This window comes from Thunnus maccoyii, chromosome 11, assembly GCF_910596095.1.
Source record: "Thunnus maccoyii chromosome 11, fThuMac1.1, whole genome shotgun sequence".
Lineage (NCBI taxonomy): Eukaryota > Metazoa > Chordata > Actinopteri > Scombriformes > Scombridae > Thunnus > Thunnus maccoyii.
Window position 1 is genome coordinate 6,359,637 of NC_056543.1, and position 17,413 is coordinate 6,377,049.

At 39.9% G+C, this 17,413-nt stretch overlaps 1 protein-coding gene across 2 annotated transcripts; it reads left to right on the forward strand.

Moving 5' to 3' along the window:
- The first annotated feature begins 33 nt into the window (after positions 1 to 33).
- On the forward strand, positions 34 to 15,525 carry sympk (symplekin). Of its 2 annotated transcripts, none has more exons than XM_042425986.1 (27): positions 34 to 206; positions 519 to 638; positions 1,905 to 1,970; positions 2,245 to 2,298; positions 2,473 to 2,546; positions 2,676 to 2,802; positions 2,927 to 3,176; positions 3,272 to 3,442; positions 3,746 to 3,985; positions 4,125 to 4,276; positions 4,379 to 4,529; positions 5,212 to 5,434; positions 5,591 to 5,741; positions 5,819 to 6,054; positions 7,226 to 7,307; positions 7,400 to 7,513; positions 7,634 to 7,781; positions 8,906 to 9,066; positions 9,623 to 9,731; positions 9,848 to 9,948; positions 10,082 to 10,172; positions 10,358 to 10,459; positions 12,319 to 12,506; positions 12,609 to 12,785; positions 14,048 to 14,137; positions 14,368 to 14,562; positions 15,154 to 15,525. In XM_042425986.1, the coding sequence occupies exons 2-27, from the start codon at positions 585 to 587 to the stop codon at positions 15,334 to 15,336; spliced, it is 3,690 nt and encodes a 1,229-aa protein (XP_042281920.1). In that variant the 5' UTR covers positions 34 to 206; positions 519 to 584; the 3' UTR covers positions 15,337 to 15,525. The 2 variants fall into 2 exon arrangements, with proteins under 2 accessions (XP_042281920.1, XP_042281921.1); XM_042425987.1 differs by having other exon boundaries at positions 34 to 143.
- Positions 15,526 to 17,413: the final 1,888 nt, after the last annotated feature.

Consider the following 17,413-nt stretch of genomic DNA (forward strand, 5'->3'; position numbering starts at 1 on the left):
CTGCGCTGTGAGTTCAGAAACAGTAGTAGAAGAAGAAGGAGGAGGAGGCGTAGAAGAAGAAAGAGGAGGACGTCGCTCTTTGAATTAAAAATGGCGCAGAGTGGCTGTACTTATTGAATAAATTAAAGCTTCTACATTAACAGGTTTGTCACACAAGCCGCATCTTTTGGTGTCGTTACGACGAAAATAAATCGCTGTGTTTAGCGGTGAGTAGCTTTCACACAGCTGTCATTAAAACGTGTAAACAGCTTGCAGGTTAGCATGAGTGTTAGCATGTTGTTAGCACGCTATCTGAGGACGAAGTGTTTCTGATTATCACAGTTAAAGCTAGTTATTAATGGGTTATAGCTAATTTAATTTATATTTTAATAGGGTAGGAACATCTAGCATTTAAGTCATGTACATGTAGCAGGCTAACTCAAAGCTAACCTCTGTTTTTGCTAGAAGTCTGACAACATTGGGATTCATTACAGCGGGTTTTAATGAAATATAACTAAATTCAAACATTTGTCGCACAGGTCTCAGTGTTTAATAGGATTTTGAAGACCATGTCATCCACACAGTGAGGGAAGCAAAGCAGCATCATGGAGGAGGAAAGTCCAACTCCCCGGGTCATCGATATGACCACCAGTGAAAAGGTTTGTTTACGTCCTTAGATTCTTTTAACTTACAGTGATACAACAACTAACATTACGTACATTTTTTTAAGGACTGTACTTTTTTCGTACTTGTACTTTAATTGATTATTTCCATGTGATGCTACTTTATACTTCCATTCCACTACATTTCAGAGGGAAATATTGTTCTTTCTACTCCACTACATTTATTTGACAGCTTTAGTTACTTGTCAGATGAAGATTTGACACAATGGATAATATAACAAGCTTTTAAAATACAACACATTGTTAAAGATGAAACCAACCTTTTTGGCTTTTGATACAAAAAACAGTGTGTAGTCGGGGTCACATTTCACATGTCTATGAGTTGTTAACAGCTCCACCAAATAGTGATTTTTCCCTCTAAACTTCTCACATGCTTTCATTTCAATAAATGTTCAAATGATCCAATATTTCACCAAAAATCAAAGATTAGAGAAAAAGTCCAAAAACTGAAAACAGATTTTTTAGTTTTTTCTTCTTTCCTCTCCCATTAATCATCTCACGACCCCTCAGATTTATCTGCTGACCCTTTGGAGGGACCCGACCACTGTATCTGGTTTTGGGTTGTACTCTGGTGTAGTAGGCTCTCTCTAACTACTTTCTTCAGTTCACCATAAGGGGTTCAAAGAATAACGCATCATTTAATCTCTCTACTGAGCTCTGGGGACTGTTTTAAGTTGGATGTACCTGCTAAACCTCCACAGGGACGCTGTCGTGCTTGTTTCTTTTTCCTCAGAGACAGTTTCACCCACTGTGGGCTTTTTATTAAAAACACATACCCAAAATATTGATATGATAGTATCGAGGCTGCTAATGAATTAAGCTGCAGTCTCTGTCGAGGTGATGTGTGGAGCTGTTGTCGTGTGCTAGGTTGAACTGACCAATAACCAGTAACATCTCAGTTTTACAAAAAAACTCACATGGCTCAGTTAATAAAGGTTAATTTCTCCTTATATTTGTTTCCATTGCACAAAAGCTGTGTCCACTATGAAATAGTGTGGAAAGGGTTTGTTTTTAAGATGATAAGTTAAGTGGAGACTCGGTCTACAGTAGAATTAATCTGAATCATTAGAGTTGAGTAGAAATGTATGAAAGCAGCTGTTACGCTTTCCATGTGAACAATAAGAGAATCAGTACGATTCTTTTGGTTAGATGGCAGCCAGACTTCTGTTTTCATTAAAAGACAATAAAAATAATAAATACCTAAATAAGGAAAAATTCATTCAGTTTGTTTTTCCATTGCAGGTTGTGGATCTTCTGAATCAGGCCGCGCTGATAACCACAGATGAAAAGCTCACGGTGCTCAAACAGGTTTGTAGTCTGATCTCTTTATATTTTACTGTTGTGAATAAAATGCAGTTTCATCATAATTTTTAGACTAATTTAACTCAAAATTGGTTCTACATTTGTATGAATTTATGTATTTTCCTTTAATAGACACTAAAGTTTTCCAACTATTACTTGACTACTTTGCATTGTAATGTGCTGCGACTTAGCCCGGGCGTCTCCCTGCTTTCTGCCCCGGTGCATGCTGGGATGTGATCCGCCTGGTCACACTGAATAAATGCACTCATGTAATCCTCAGGTCCAGGAGCTGATCATCAACAAGGATCCCTCTCTTCTCGACAACTTCTTGGATGTAAGTAAGCACGTCGGCAGCTTTCTGTTGTTTGAACTGAAATATTAAAACTATTTAAATTCAGAAGCTGTTTTCAGCATGAAAGGACACATTATGTAATTGACTTATATCAAAATATCAAAATATCAAACTAGAATCAATAATTATTCACCCACTGGCGTGTTCACCCTGCAGGAGATGATCGCCTTTCAGACCGACAAGTCTATCGAAGTGAGAAAGTTTGTCATAGGCTTCATAGAGGAGGCATGGTGGGTTATCACACACACACACACACACACACACACACACACACACACACACGGTCTACTCATATCATGGTTGTAAATCTGTGAAAGAAAAGGTTTTGCCATTTTCTCAAACTTTAATGTATTCTCCAGTAAACGGGACAACGAGCTCCTCCTCAGACTGATCGCCAACATGAACATGTTGCTGAAGGACGACAGCGTGAACGTGGTGAAGAAAGCCATCCTCACACTCACACAGCTGTACAAAGTTACTCTACAGGTACTGAATATTCTCATGTTATAACCTTTTAAAGAAATCTACAACAACAAAATCGAGCTGCTACTTGTATGAACGTGGCCCAGTATGTGTAGTTTATCCACTTCCTGTCTCTCTTTCCTCCCAGTGGTTGGTGCGAAACAAAGTGGTGTCAGAGATGCAGGAGGCATGCTGGGATATGGTCACGCAGATGAAAGGAGATGTTTTGGCATTGCTGGACTCTGAAAACGACGGCGTTCGAACTCACGCCATCAAGTTCACAGAATCACTAATCGTCACTCTGTCACCACGGACGTCAGACTCTGACGTCCCCAAAAGACAGGAGGGCGACATCAGCCTGGACAAAGTACCCAAAGATCACTCGTACATTCGCTACGGTACAGATATTATAATCTATCTGTTTAAACTGAAGTTTAATGTTTTTTTTTAAATCATAACGTGACGCTCATGTCCTGATATTTTCTTCATTTAGATGTTCTGTGTGAAGAAGGGAAGACCGCACTGGACAAGCTGCTGAAGTTCATGGTCCACCCGGCCATTTCCAGCATTAACCTCACCACAGCACTGGGATCACTGGCCACCATCGCCCGTCAGAGGCCCATGTTCATGTCAAAGGTGGTGCAGGCGTATGAGACGTTGCATGGTGAGTGTCATTTAAAACAAGCATGATGTCAGCCTGATGTTGACACCAAACTATTTAGGGCTGCAGGTATATAAATCACAAACAACTTTTATACAATAAGAAACAAACAGAAATAATAATTCATACAGTTTCAAGCTAATTTGTTTCTGTGACTTTGCTCAGCAGTTAATGTTCTGAGGTTTTGTTTTGTTGTTGTTTGCTTTCAATGTTGCACAGGAGAGCTGCAGATGGACGATCGCTCTGGATTACAAGAGCCATTCTTTTATTGATAAAGATGTTTTTTTTCTACTTGAACCTTTTCAGCGAACCTGCCGCCCACTCTGGCCAAGTCTCAGGTCAGCAGCGTGCGAAAGAACCTGAAGCTGCACCTGGTGGCGGTTCTCAAGCATCCCTGCAGCCTGGAGTTCCAGGGTCAGATCAGCACTCTGCTGCTGGACCTGGGAATGCCCCAGAGTGAAATAACCCGCTCCACACCCGCACTGCGCGAGCAGCGCAAGAGACCTCGCCATGAACAATACACAGAGGGCAAAAAGGTCAAGATAGGTGAGTAGAGATGTCAAATATTCAAGAATACTGGTAACTTTTAGACATGAATGTTATCCTGGTGGAAAACATCTTGAAAGAGGAAACTGCTGCTGTTGTAAGCCGCCAGTATTCATGACCTTCATCCCTCTGCGTTCAGAGCCGGCCCTGATTGAAGATGATGAGGACAAAGAGGAGCCAGCCCCTCTCTCCGTCCCAAAACCACCCGCCGTTCCAGTAGCTCAGTCCGCCATTGACGTCACAGCCGAGTTCCTGCGTCCGCTGCTCAACCCCGAGAACGTAGCAAACCTGGTGAGCAGCAGCAGCAGCAGACTGTTTCTGTGTTTAATCTCTCACTTCAAGTCCGACTGTGTGACAGTTCAGCTCTTACTAATCTCCGTCTCAATCGTTCAGGTGCTCATCAGCATGGTGTATCTGCCCGACGTCATGCCAGCATCCTTCCAGGCCACATACACACCTGTCGAGTCGGCAGGCACCGATGCTCAGATTAAACATCTGGCCAGACTGATGGCCACGCAGATGACTGCAGCAGGGATTGGTCCAGGTTAGCAACAAAGACTCAACTTCACTTGATAATTATCTCTTTCTGTTTTCAGATGTTACACAGTCGTCCAGGTTAAACGAGGTGCAATATGATCAAATTTGTAGGATATTATCAGCTAATATTATTGTATAATACTGCAGTTAAAACATGTTTTATAGGCAAGAATTTTATGTACATATGACCCTTCTTTTTCATTTCATCAATTTAAGTTTAAAATAAGTTTGCTGTGTTTGACAGATTTTACTTCATCTTTTAGAGCTGCAGCAATAAATCAAATTAATTGGCATTATTTTGATTATAGAATAATGTTCTAAAGGAAAAATACCAAAAATGTGCTGATTCCACCTTCCCAGATGTGAGGATTTAAAGGTTTTAAGTGTCATACATGATGGTAAAATAAAGTATCTTTAGACTGTTGATCCAACAAAACAAGATATTTGAAGACATTTTATAGATGAAACCATTAATCAAGAAAATAATAGGCAGATTGATCAATTATGATAATGATCATTAGGTGCAGCTCTACATCCTTTTGTTTGCTGTTACTGTAAAATATTCTGTCAAGTACATATATTTGTCACAACTCCTCATCATTTTCAGTTACTCTCAATATTCATATCACTATCGATCTTAAAAATGTTTTATTTGTTGGTCTTTAATTAAAAACACATAAATATTTCAGGACTGGAGCAGAGCAAAGCGAAAGAGGACGATGCAGGCAAAGAGGAAGGCAGCGAGGAAGACTCCAGTGCGAAGGACCTGCTCATCAAGCGCAAAGTTCCAGCAGTGATGATGGGACAAGCGATCTCTGTGGTGGGAGGTTACGCTAAGAAGACTCCGACCGCAGAGGCTCCCACAGCGGTCAAGAGGCTTCCTGAACCCATCCTCCCCTCCGCACAAACCAAGTGAGTTCAGGCGTTAAAGGGCAAGTTCAACAAGTCTGAAGTAGCTTTTTATTGCTGTAATCGACCATTAGAAGATCTATCTTTAACACAAAGATGGCAGAAGTATTGTAAGCTGCATCTTTTGTGTACATCATTTAATGTATTTTTCTTTTACAGGCTGGCGGGAGCGAGCGGGAGAAAAAAAGTGTTTAGATTGTCAGACGTCGTCCAGCCTTTATCAGACACACAGATTGAAAAGATGACCTCCAAAACAGTCAAACGCATCCTGCATTCAGAGAAGGCGATCGCTCAAAGCGGCATGTCCCACGTAAGTGATCCAAACCTTTGTACGTTGTCTCGTTATGATCGAGTGAGAAACACTCACACGTTAAATCTGTGCGGCAGGTCAGAGTGAAGCTCCTCTCCAGGCTGGTGACGCAGTTTGAAGGGATGATGAAAGACGACGTGCTGGAATTCATTCTGGATGACATCAGGACGAGGAGCGACCTGGCGTTTTCTCTCCTGTACCAAGAGTACAACACCTACCTCGGCCAGCTGCCCACCGGACTGCTGGACAGCTACGACCACTGTCTCTACACGCTGCTGTCAGGTCTGCAGGAGAAACCTGAGCAGAGGGACGGGTGAGGAAACATATTAATAGTTGCATTAGTGAAAAGTAACTAAGTACATTTATTCAAGTGAGGGAAATATTGTGCTTTCTACTCCACTACATTTATTTGACAGCTTTAGTTACTTTTCAGATGAAGATTTGACACAATGGATAATATAACAAGCTTTTAAAATACAACACATTGTTAAAGATGAAACCAGTGGTTTCCAACTTTTTTGGCTTTTGACGTCTTACAAAAAGCAGTGTGTAGTCGGGGTCACATTTCACATGTCTATGAGTTGTTAACATCTCCACCAAATAGTGATTTTTCCCTCTAAACTTCTCACATGCTTTCATTTCAATAAATGTTCAAATGATCCAATATTTCAGCAAAAATCAAAGATTAGAGAAAAAGTCCAAAAACTGAAAACAGATTTGTGTATCAGAACTTTGTTTTTTCTTCTTTCCTCTCCCATTAATCATCTCACGACCCCTCAGATTTATCTGCTGACCCTTTGGAAGGGCCTAACCCATAGGTTGAGTACCACTGGACTAAACTAGTTAACTGTATATAAAGTAGTGTAAACTAGCTCCACCTCCAGCAGCTACAACAGTAACATGCTGCTCTAACACTGATGCTTCACTATTAATAATCTAATGATGTCATATATAATAATATATCAGTCATTACTTTTACTGCAATACTTTAACTACATCAAGCTCATAATACTTATGTACTTTTACTTCAGTAGGATTTTTCATGCAGGACTTTTACTTGTAATGGAATATTTTTACATTACTGTATTAGTACTTTTACATCAGTAAAGGATCTGAATACTTCTTCCACCACTGAAAAGTTGCCTTATTTTTGTTTTTCTAGCTCTTATTTTTTCTTTTGTTCTTTAATGTAAAACAAGCTGTGTTGACCTGATTGTGTGTTTATTAGCTGATACTATGGAGCAAAAAAGTGAACCTATTATTAGCCTGAAATTTAAAAACTGATGATTTTGGGGGTTTATACATTAGAATGAATACATTGGATGTGAGTAGAATATATATATATATATATATATATATATATATATATACACACACACTACTCTTAAACAAAGCTCTCAGCCTTTGTTCAGCTTTAGGTTTTCATATTTGAAGGTAAAGATCAGAATAAACTGAGTCATGTTTTCACTTTCTGTCTCTTCCAGACTTTTCACCAAACTGGTTCTGGAGGCTCCCATTATAACAGAATCAGCGTTGGAGGTGATCCGGCGTTACTGTGAAGACGAGGTAAATCACGGGATGAAGACGCAGCTTATTTAAAATATCGTATCACTTCCTGACATGTGGACTCAACCGTTCGTTGTAATGTTTTGTTTCAGTCGCGGGTTTATTTGGGAATGACGACTCTGAAGGAGCTCATCATCAAACGACCCTCGAGGCAGTTTCAGTATCTACACGTGCTGCTGGACCTCAGCTCACATGAAAAGGAAAAGGTGATGTCATTTCCTGTCAGTAGTCTTTGTCTGTCCTCGATGAATCCTGTAGAAACCTTGTTCTATGAGTGTGATGTTCTTTGGTTGTCATATTTTGCAATGACTGTGTTTTATTTTCAGGTGCGCACCACCGCGTTGGGTTTCCTCAAGCGCATGTATGAGAAGGACCACCTCAGGGACTACATCGAGAAGTTTGCCCTGAACTACATGCAGCTTCTGGTCCACCCGAACCCTCCATCTCTGCTCTTTGGGGCTGATAAAGACACAGGTGTGGAATATATGTGGATGATTTCAATATGATGTTATTTGTTTAAACTTCCCTGAAATCCCTGAAACGCACAGTAACATGTTGTTAGTAGCTGATACGTCTGTTCCTTATATCATGATTTTACAACTAGAAATCAGAATTTATGTATGTTGGTTAGTTGTTGTTATGACTGTTTCCCTTCCAGTATTGTTGGGGTAAAGACAACGACTCCTGCAGGTCTTAAAAAGCACTGACTTAGATTTCCTCAAAAAAAAATAGGCCTCAGAGGGTATTTAAAGGACCAGTATGTAGAATTTAGCAGAACAGACTTGGCAGAAATTGAATATAATATTCATAAGTATGTTTTAATTAGCGTTTAATCACCTGAAAATAAGAATTGTTATGTTTTCATCACCGTAGAAAAGAGCCCTTTTATATCTGCATAGGGAGCAGGTCTTCTCCCACCATGTTGGACTGCCATGTTTCTACAGTAGCCCAGAATGGACAAACTAAACATTGGCATGTGGACTCTAGAGAGGGTCTTTTGCCTTTTTTTTGCAAGTTTTGCAGCCACCGTAGGTTCTCCTAAAGGCCTGGAGGAGGAGTATTCAGTTGGTTGCAATCTGCATCCTCACCACTAGATGCCACTAAATCCTACAAACTGGTCCTTTACAAGTCTTCAAGTTCATTCTCAGGGGTCTTAATATCTTGCATATTTTTTCTAGCTTGCTACAGGCAATAATATTAGTTATAAAATGTATTTTTTTATGTGGTTTTTAGCAAAACCTGTCTGGAAAACCCCCAGTTCTGTTGTTCCAGACCTCTGACCTTAAATTAATATTTATTTTTTAACTGGTTAATCTGTTCGTCCATTCTTTTTCTGCTGCTTATCCACATCCAGGTCATGATTCATGAGTAATTAGTTGTGAAATAAATTAAAATAAATATTTATTTCACATTGAACTATGTAAATAATTCTAAGCCTTATTAACTTGAATGGTTTTTAATAATATCTGTCATACTTTATGTTAAATTTCATTCAGTGTGGTGTTGAAAATGTCTCTAAAAGTCTTATATGTATGTTGGTGAAGGCTGCAGAGAGCCTGTCCTGTGAGCTCACAGTGTTTGTGTGTGTGTTGAGACAGAGGTGGCTGCTCCGTGGACCGAGGAGACGGTGAGACAGTGTCTGTTCCTCTACTTGTCTCTGCTGCCTCTCAACCACCGGCTGGTCCACGAGCTGGCTTCCGTCTACACCGAGGCCATCGCTGACATCAAGCGCAGCGTGCTCCGAGCGATAGAGCAGCCCGTAAGTCACTCCTCACTGCGATTTAAAAAATCTTGATACTGAAGCACAGCGTACCAGCAGAAAACACAGATGCATTCTGGGTCTCACGTCCTCATTCTGTCGTCGGTAGTTCGCCTCGTTTTGTCTCTGAGACGGTCCGGTCAGTTCATCAGTATTTGTGAAGATCAACAACTGCGTCCAGAAAAATAAACCAAGGTTTGAGTTCGTACCAGTTGTGATGGAAGCTGTCCAGAGGAAAAACCAGTGACGATGATGGTGCCAAGAACCTGAAACAGATTTCAAAACATACGGTTCTGTGGATGTTATGCATGTCTGGAAAACCTGCCGTGACAAAATCAACAATCTGGACTATTGGACTATATGTTTATTTATTTCCTCATGTGTTTTTTCACTGGTTTGTTAATTAGAGCAAACAGTAAACACACCTGCCTGTCGTCACAACGTAAAAACAGCAGAGAAGAAAATACTGAATGAAGTAAGAAGAAAGTTCCACAAAACTGACATACGTTGAGCAATGTTCTAACTGAGCTTTGTTGTTTTTCCACCACTATCACAGATCCGTGGGATGGGGATGAACTCTCCTGAGCTGCTGCTGCTGGTTGAAAACTGCCCCAAAGGAGCAGAAACGCTAGTGACTCGCTGTCTGCACATACTGACAGATAAAGGTATAAAAAATTTAAAAAAGGAGGAGTTGAACATGCAGCTCTGATCATAATAGAAGACAGATACATGACAAACATTTATGGTTAATATAACAGTCTCTCTCTGTCTGTGTGTTCAGTGCCTCCGTCTCCAGAGCTGGTGGAGAGAGTACGAGACCTTTACCACAAACGAGTGCCGGATGTTCGTTTCCTAATCCCCGTCATAAACGGTCTGGAAAAGGTAATTTCTGAAACTTAAATCAGTCGTCCAGTAAATGCAGGTTAAAGTTAAATAACATGACTGTATAAGAACAGTATCTACTCGTCCATAAAAACACACGTTTCTTTGTTTTATATTTGTGTTTCTCATGTAGAATGAAGTCATCCAGGCTCTCCCCAAGCTGATCAAACTCAACCCCATCGTAGTGAAGGAGGTGTTCAACCGTCTGTTGGGCACTCAGCACAGTAAGACTCATTTATGTCTCCAGCTGGTTATATCATGTTTACATCTCACATTATTTCTAAATTTAGGAGCCTTACTTCCAAATTAATAAAGACTTAATGTCAGTTTTGTTGTTATTCGTGAGATGTATCGTCAGCTTTGGAGGAAGGACTCTGATGTGTTCACTGTGTTATTGTTGTTTTTTCAGGTGAAGGAAGTTCGTCCGTGTCCCCTCTCACCCCAGGAGACCTGCTGATAGCTTTACACAACATAGACTCAACCAAATGTGATATGAAGTCTATCATAAAAGGTCAGTGTTCAATGATAAAGCCTTCAAGCCCAAAATGAGCTCTAAAACACAATGTGTGTTCAGCAGGGATGTGATGTCCCAGTCCAGCTTCTCTAACCCCGATGCAAGTCCTTAAAGTCTGATTCAGTACTTGTATAACAGCAGAAGATATGCAGTGTTGATTTAATCTGGTACATTGAAGTAGTAAGTGTTGCCTCTGAGCCACTTCATCCAAATACTGAAGGTCTAATTAACAAAAAGTTTAACTGGAAAATGAGACTCCTGAGATTGACGTGACTCGATCCCCTAGAGAGAAGACGTCTCACTCTGTCGGAGTAGTTGGAACCACAGAAACACCACCGGACACCAGCTGCACAGAGTCAAGTCAGATTATTCATAAAGCACATTTTAAAAGCAGCAAACAGAGAGATGAGAATTACAATCACATAAAAACACACACATAAGTATGAGGATCAAAAGAAAATGAATATAAATGTAGAATAGAATAAATAAGTAATAAAAACAGAGTGTGACCAGTACATGATGACTGTTAAATGGGTCTTAAAACACAATTTTCTACAGTTTGGATCCAACAAAGGAAAATGTTTGACCATCCTGGGTTTTAAGTGGGAGCGTGGAATGAAGAGCAGTGATTGGTCAGCAGATTTCAGGGGTCGTGGGACGGTAGAATAGAGGATGAAGAGTTCAGAGATATAAACTGGTGCCAGTCTAAGCAGTGCTTTAAAAACAGAAGAATCATAAAATCACTGGTTTGTGTTTCACTGGTCTCAGGGAGAGGAGGCTCTTAGTGTTTCCTGCGGTGGAAGTATAATAACAAAAAGACTGTAACGTTGAAATATTTCTACTTGATTTGACTCATTTGGACTGAAGGATTTCGTCCTCCATCACTGACATTGTAAGTGTGTTATGAAGGGATCTTCTAGTGGTCAGTATGAACAGGAGGAATGATAACAGCAAGAAAAACATGTTTCAATGTTCATTTGGGCTCCTGTCTGTTGAATTTGTCCTTAAACAGACAGAAATTATTTTAATTTTCAAACTTTCAAGATGTTTTTATTGTCATTCAGCAAAAAAAGCAGAACGAAATTACGAGCATAGGTCCCATTAAAAACACAAATAAATAAAAATATCTATATCAGCTGCTCTCAGGATGCTGCTCGCTTTAGCCAGTAGGCGTTTTTAAGCCAGATCCTCTATAGGTGGCAGTGTGACCCCCAATAGTCCTCTCTGCTGTCCTCACCACTCTCATCAGAGCCTTTCTGTCTGAGGTGTTAAGAGCTCTCATGCCAGAGAGAGATGCTGCAGGTCAGAACACTCTGTACAATGCTACCCCTGTACAAGGTGGTGAGGAAGGATTGAGATGAGCCCTCTTCAAGCCTCCGCAGGAAATGTAGACGCTGGTTTTCACCAGAGAGGAGGTGTGCAGGGACCAGGACAGGTTGTTGGCCACATGAACCGTCAGGAATGTTCTGTACAGTCTGTTGATGAGGATCGGGGTATGAATGGGCCGTTTCCTCCTGAAAGTCATCTAAGATAAAAGAAGCTAGTGAGGACAGAGTGTGAGAGAACACACCAACCCAACAGGAAAGTTTAATTTTGGACCGCCATCAAGTTACTCACAGAATTAATTAGATATTTATAACTTTTATAATTTTAACTGTTGAGAGTGACGGTCAGCGCCGGCTACAATGAGAAGCTGCTAGCTGAATGTTTTGAGTCAACATCTCATCATCTCCACAGTTCAGTTCCTCACAGACGACCTTTGTCAATCATCAATCAGTCTGTTACATATGTACCACTGCTGGCATTAATAGTATTTTAATGAATAATGATGAATAACGAGCGTGTCTGTGCTGCAGCGACCAACCTGTGCTTCGGGGAGAAGAACGTGTACACGTCGGAGGTGTTAGCGGTGGTGATGCAGCAGCTGATGGAGCAGAGTCCCCTCCCCATGCTGCTCATGCGAACCGTCATCCAGTCCCTCACCATGTACCCACGACTGGGAGGCTTCGTCATGAACATCCTGTCCCGCCTCATCGCCAAGCAGGTCTGAACCAAACTCTCCAACCCAAACCCTGGAAACTATTTTATTTTTCCATCATCTCTTTTAGAAACGCTGTGTAACGCTGCTTGTCATCTTCTCCTGTAGGTGTGGAAGTATCCCAAAGTGTGGGAAGGATTTGTGAAGTGCTGCCAGAGGACGAAGCCTCAGTCGTACAGCGTCCTGCTCCAGCTGCCGCCCGCACAGCTGAGCAGCGTGTTCGAACGCTGCCCGGAGATGAGAGAGCCTCTCCTACAGCACGTCCACTCCTTCACACTTCACCAGGTAAGAGCTGCTTTCAGCTGCACTGACCTAAAATCTAACGATATCTTATTAAATACACATGTGCACAAGATTCTCCGTCGTCACGGTGGAACTCTTATTTATACTGAAACATATACAGAAAAGCCTATTTACAATATTCAGTAGTTTATTTCTTCTTATTAAGAGCTGGTCCTCATTTACAATTATGTCAAGTACAATAAAATAATAACAAAAGATACGAGATAAAAGAAAACAATCAATTAAAACAAGTATAAGTACAGTTGATAAAGGATACAACATATAAAACAAATCAATTAAAACAAGTACAAACAGAAGATAAGAGGTTGGTGATCATAGATTTAAAAGGTCCAAAGGTTACTAAAGATCGGAGCATAAAAACAAAACGCAGATCTTTCAAGCTCAGTACGAACTGGAAGGGACTCGAGTGTGATGTGATCCAGAGGACCAGTCTAACACAGACGTTATATAAAGGCCTCGTAGATAAATAAACACATGTGCTCGTCACTTCTCTCAGACAGAGACCACCCAGCGTCTTCGTACAGAACACGACGATGATTGTTGTAAACATCAGCAGTAATAAACCTGAGTCAGGCTTATAAATCACATCAATAACAGCTTCAACAATCTTTCTCCTGCAAAACATGAGAAAGTTAGTTCTGTTTCTATATAAAAAGCAGTTTTTTTGTTATAATTTGTTGACAAAATTGTCTTAATGAAATCTGAATGTGAATTTGTCATCTAACCATAAACCAAGGTATTTATATTCTGTAACTCTCTCAATAATGGATCCTTGTAGAGTGGAAATATATCATAATATATAATAAAAAACAGGAAATTTAAAGTAACATATACCTCACTTTGCTGTATCTTGTGATTGTAAATGGATTTGAATAACAATCGTACTCAACATTTTCCAGTTTTCTGTTAACATCCATCGTTCTATCTACACACTTAACGCTCTCTCTGTGCTGCGTCACGATTCTCTGACCTGATTTCCATTCAGCTTCGTTTGGTCCTGTATCGTGTTGTGAATGAAGCTTAACTGCTCCCACACGACCATCCAAACATTTTCCAAACATCCAACACTTGAGTTCATTTTGTCTTAACATTTGATTAATTACATGGCTTTGAACTGCAGAAATGAATGAAGAAATTAAATGATTGAATATGTCGCTGTGACTAAAATGAGGTCAGTTAGAGAGTCATAAAGTCGCTCTTGGTTCTTGTTTACAGACTGTTTATCTTTTTTCTTTATATAACAGCAAGCTCATATACCTGCCTCCATCATGTCGGTCCTGGAAGTCAATAAGAAACCGGAGCCAAAGCCTGTGGAGCCTGTCGAGGAGAAAGAGGTAACAGATAAAGATGTTTCACACTTTGCCCTCCATAAATCATTTGTGTCCTTCAGCGACATCTTTTTAAAAGTCTTTCCAGAACTGCTGCGTCATTCCTACTCAGCCAACTCTTACTTAATGACTCATATAAAGTCATTTATCACGGTCCACTTGTGTGACACAAAAACAAAGCCTTCACCTATTCACTCTATTGATTATTTGTTTCTGTCCTGCTTTTTATAACACAGATTGAACCAGTTCCTGATCCAGCTGGCCCAGTTGAAGCAGAGGTTTCCGCTGCTGCAGCAGCAGAAGAAGAAGAAGAAGAGTCAGAACCAGCAGAGCAGCAACATCCAGTCGCAGCGAGAGACGAAGAGGAGCCGATGGAGCAGGAGGAAGCTGATCCAGTGACACAGGAGGAGACTGGTGACGCTGTTTCTCAGGTACAATGACTTTGGATTGTGAGACGTGAGACCAGTTGGACTTCCTGTATTTACATGTTAAATACAGTTAAACTCAGTGCACACTATCTCATGAGTTCAGCTGGACCACTTATCCCCCCGTTCATAGAAATCTGGAAAAGTAGGTCAGAAAAATAAAGGCCTGTTTTTAAAGATATTTAATGATTCTGTTCAAAAATAAAGTTGTCAGGCGCCCCAAAGCACATACCACATGATTGCAACATCCATGGTTCAACTCCTGGCTGCAAGACTCTTGATGCATTTCATATCCCTATCTCTCTCCACTGACTGTCAAATAAAGACAAAAATGCCAAAAAAACACAGGCATTTATTCAGAATGAGCCTGTGGCAGATCACAACTATATAAAGTATGAGAAGTAACTAGTTTTTTGTATTTATGTGCACCATAATCAACATAAAACTACTATATGCCTCCCAAAATTATTCCATTTTATCAAGGATGCAGTTTTCTTAAACACAACTGGATTTAAATTTTGCTGAAATTAGCACTAAAAGAAAACCGTTTTACTGAAACCTGCAGATATCTGTAAGCTCAACTTTGACTCTCCTCAGGTGGAGTCGGCAGCAGCAGCAGCAGGAGGAGGAGGAGAGACGCTGTCACCTCAACCAGAACCAGCCGAGGAGCCGATGGAGGCGTCTGAACCTGAGCCGTCAGACCCGCAGGAGCCGCCGAAAGACGCCGAAGCTGACGTCACGGGGCCGGACGCTGGAAGCAGCAGCGAGGACGTAGAATGACTGATCAAGACAAAAGCACTCGAAACAAAAGGACATTTCTATCCCGTGCAGACATCCGACAGGTTTCTCTGAACCCCCCTCTTTTCTTTTTGTACTTGTAGAAAACATATTTTGCGGATAATTGTATATGAAAGCGTTCCGTATGCCTTCATGTCATGACGAGTTGGCAAATAAATCAACAAAAACACAGATGTTGTGTCTGTTTCTGGTTCTGTTTATTCCACAGTCGCCCTGTTGTTCAGCATGAAATCTGTTAATTACAGCTCGAAGATGGATGACAGTGTTTGGAGACGCTGTTTGGTTTCAGGAAGCTGAGTCATGTTTAAGAGAAAATGTCCAGATTTGAACGAAAATAGAGCAGAACAACTTCCACACTCCTTAAGATGGATTATGTATGTTGATTTTACAGCAAAAGAAGACAAATGTAGAAGAAGTGGTTACAGAATACTCATAAGACCGTATCACTGCTTTACTGGTTACTCAACTGGAGGTTTTGTGTACTAGCTTTATATATTTGTTGCTGTTCTTGCGGTACGAACCAGTTTTGTGAAACTCAGACTGTTTTTGTATAGATTGTTAGAGTTGTGTATTCACTTCTGAACTTTTAAAGCCTTCATTGTTGTCTATAGTGATATGTGTCCATGTGTCACTGTCGCTGTACATATGCATCATTTTTAGGGCTGCAAATAACTTAATTTATTTTTATTATTAATTAATCAGCTGCTTATTATCATTATTAATCGTTTGGTCAATAAAACATCAGAAAATGGTGAGAAAACATCCAAGAGGAGATCGTGGAGTCTAAAGGTTACATCTTCAAATGTGTTATTTTGTACAAGCAGCAGCTCAAAACACTATGCCGACACTTTTATTTAAAGCAATTTACAAGTGAGGAAAAACAGTCAAGCGTTACAGGACAGTGACTCAAAAACAGCCGCAGTACAAATTCTCAGGTCTGACTGAGTACAAGTGCAATGAGAAACGGCGCTGGACAGGTTGGTTTGTTTAGTTTTTGTTTTATAATTAACATAAGAAATGACTGGAAGTACATAAGAAATCCCATAAACGACAAGAAAGTAGTGCAAATAAATTTATACCAACAAGTTCTCACATTTGAAAGCCTTGAACCAGCGAAAAACTTAAACAATAATTCGATTATCAAAATAGTTGCTGATTCATTTTGTTGATTGATTAATCGACTAATTGTGGCTCTAATCATCTCATGATCTATGCTCTATTTGGATATTAAGTAAATATTAACATGATAAGTCTGCACATGTAAGGAATGTCACTTTGTGGGTTGTTCCTGTGTGTCACATTGAACATCGAAAAAACATTTAATTTCAATTTTATTTAATTTTTATTTTAATTAATTGAACTGGACCAATATTTGGCATTATGTTTTCACATTAGCAGCCTACTCCTGATTTTGTTTTTGAGAAATACAAAGTGAACTGATCTTTAGTAATCATTACCAAGATAATACAGTCATTGGCGTTTTTATTTTGAGTCGGAGCACCCAGCAGGTCTTTCTCACAGCAGATATTTAGAGCTGTCAAAGCAGAAAAAGCACAGGTGTAACTGATGATATTAACGATGGCTGTTTATTTCAGGTCTCCCAATACTTATATTTTTCAAATCTGTTTGTAATAATGAAAAAAAACATCAGCTTTATCCTTGGAAAAAAAACAAACTAAACACCTCTTTATAGGTCTTTTCATAAATCATTCTCACTACTTCTTAATTTGTTGTTCTGTTGTTCTTTTTCTAAACACCACACTTGTATGTATGGAGCATGAAAAATGACATAAGCATAAATAAATAGATGTAGGAATACATAAATAGCCTAAATAAAAGATTATTTAAGGAAATATAGCAAATAAATCCAAGACATTAATTCATTTTTCATCACCAAAATGTATTTATTTCCTATTTATTTATTAATTTAATTATTTATTTCTCTATTTATTTATGCTTGTGTCATTTTTTGGTCCATACACTTCAGTTTTCTTGGGAAATCACGAAAGTGCACCCGGAAGCGCTATTAGTCCGAAGCTAGATCTCGCGTTATCAGACT

Bases quoted from the DNA above. Each gene is read 5' to 3' on its own strand.
- sympk (XM_042425986.1), top strand. From the start codon at position 585: ATGGAGGAGGAAAGTCCAACTCCCCGGGTCATCGATATGACCACCAGT. The intron at 3,986-4,124 runs GTGAGTAGAGAT...CTCTGCGTTCAG, and splicing joins GGGCAAAAAGGTCAAGATAG to AGCCGGCCCTGATTGAAGAT. The intron at 4,530-5,211 runs GTTAGCAACAAA...TAAATATTTCAG, and splicing joins TGCAGCAGGGATTGGTCCAG to GACTGGAGCAGAGCAAAGCG.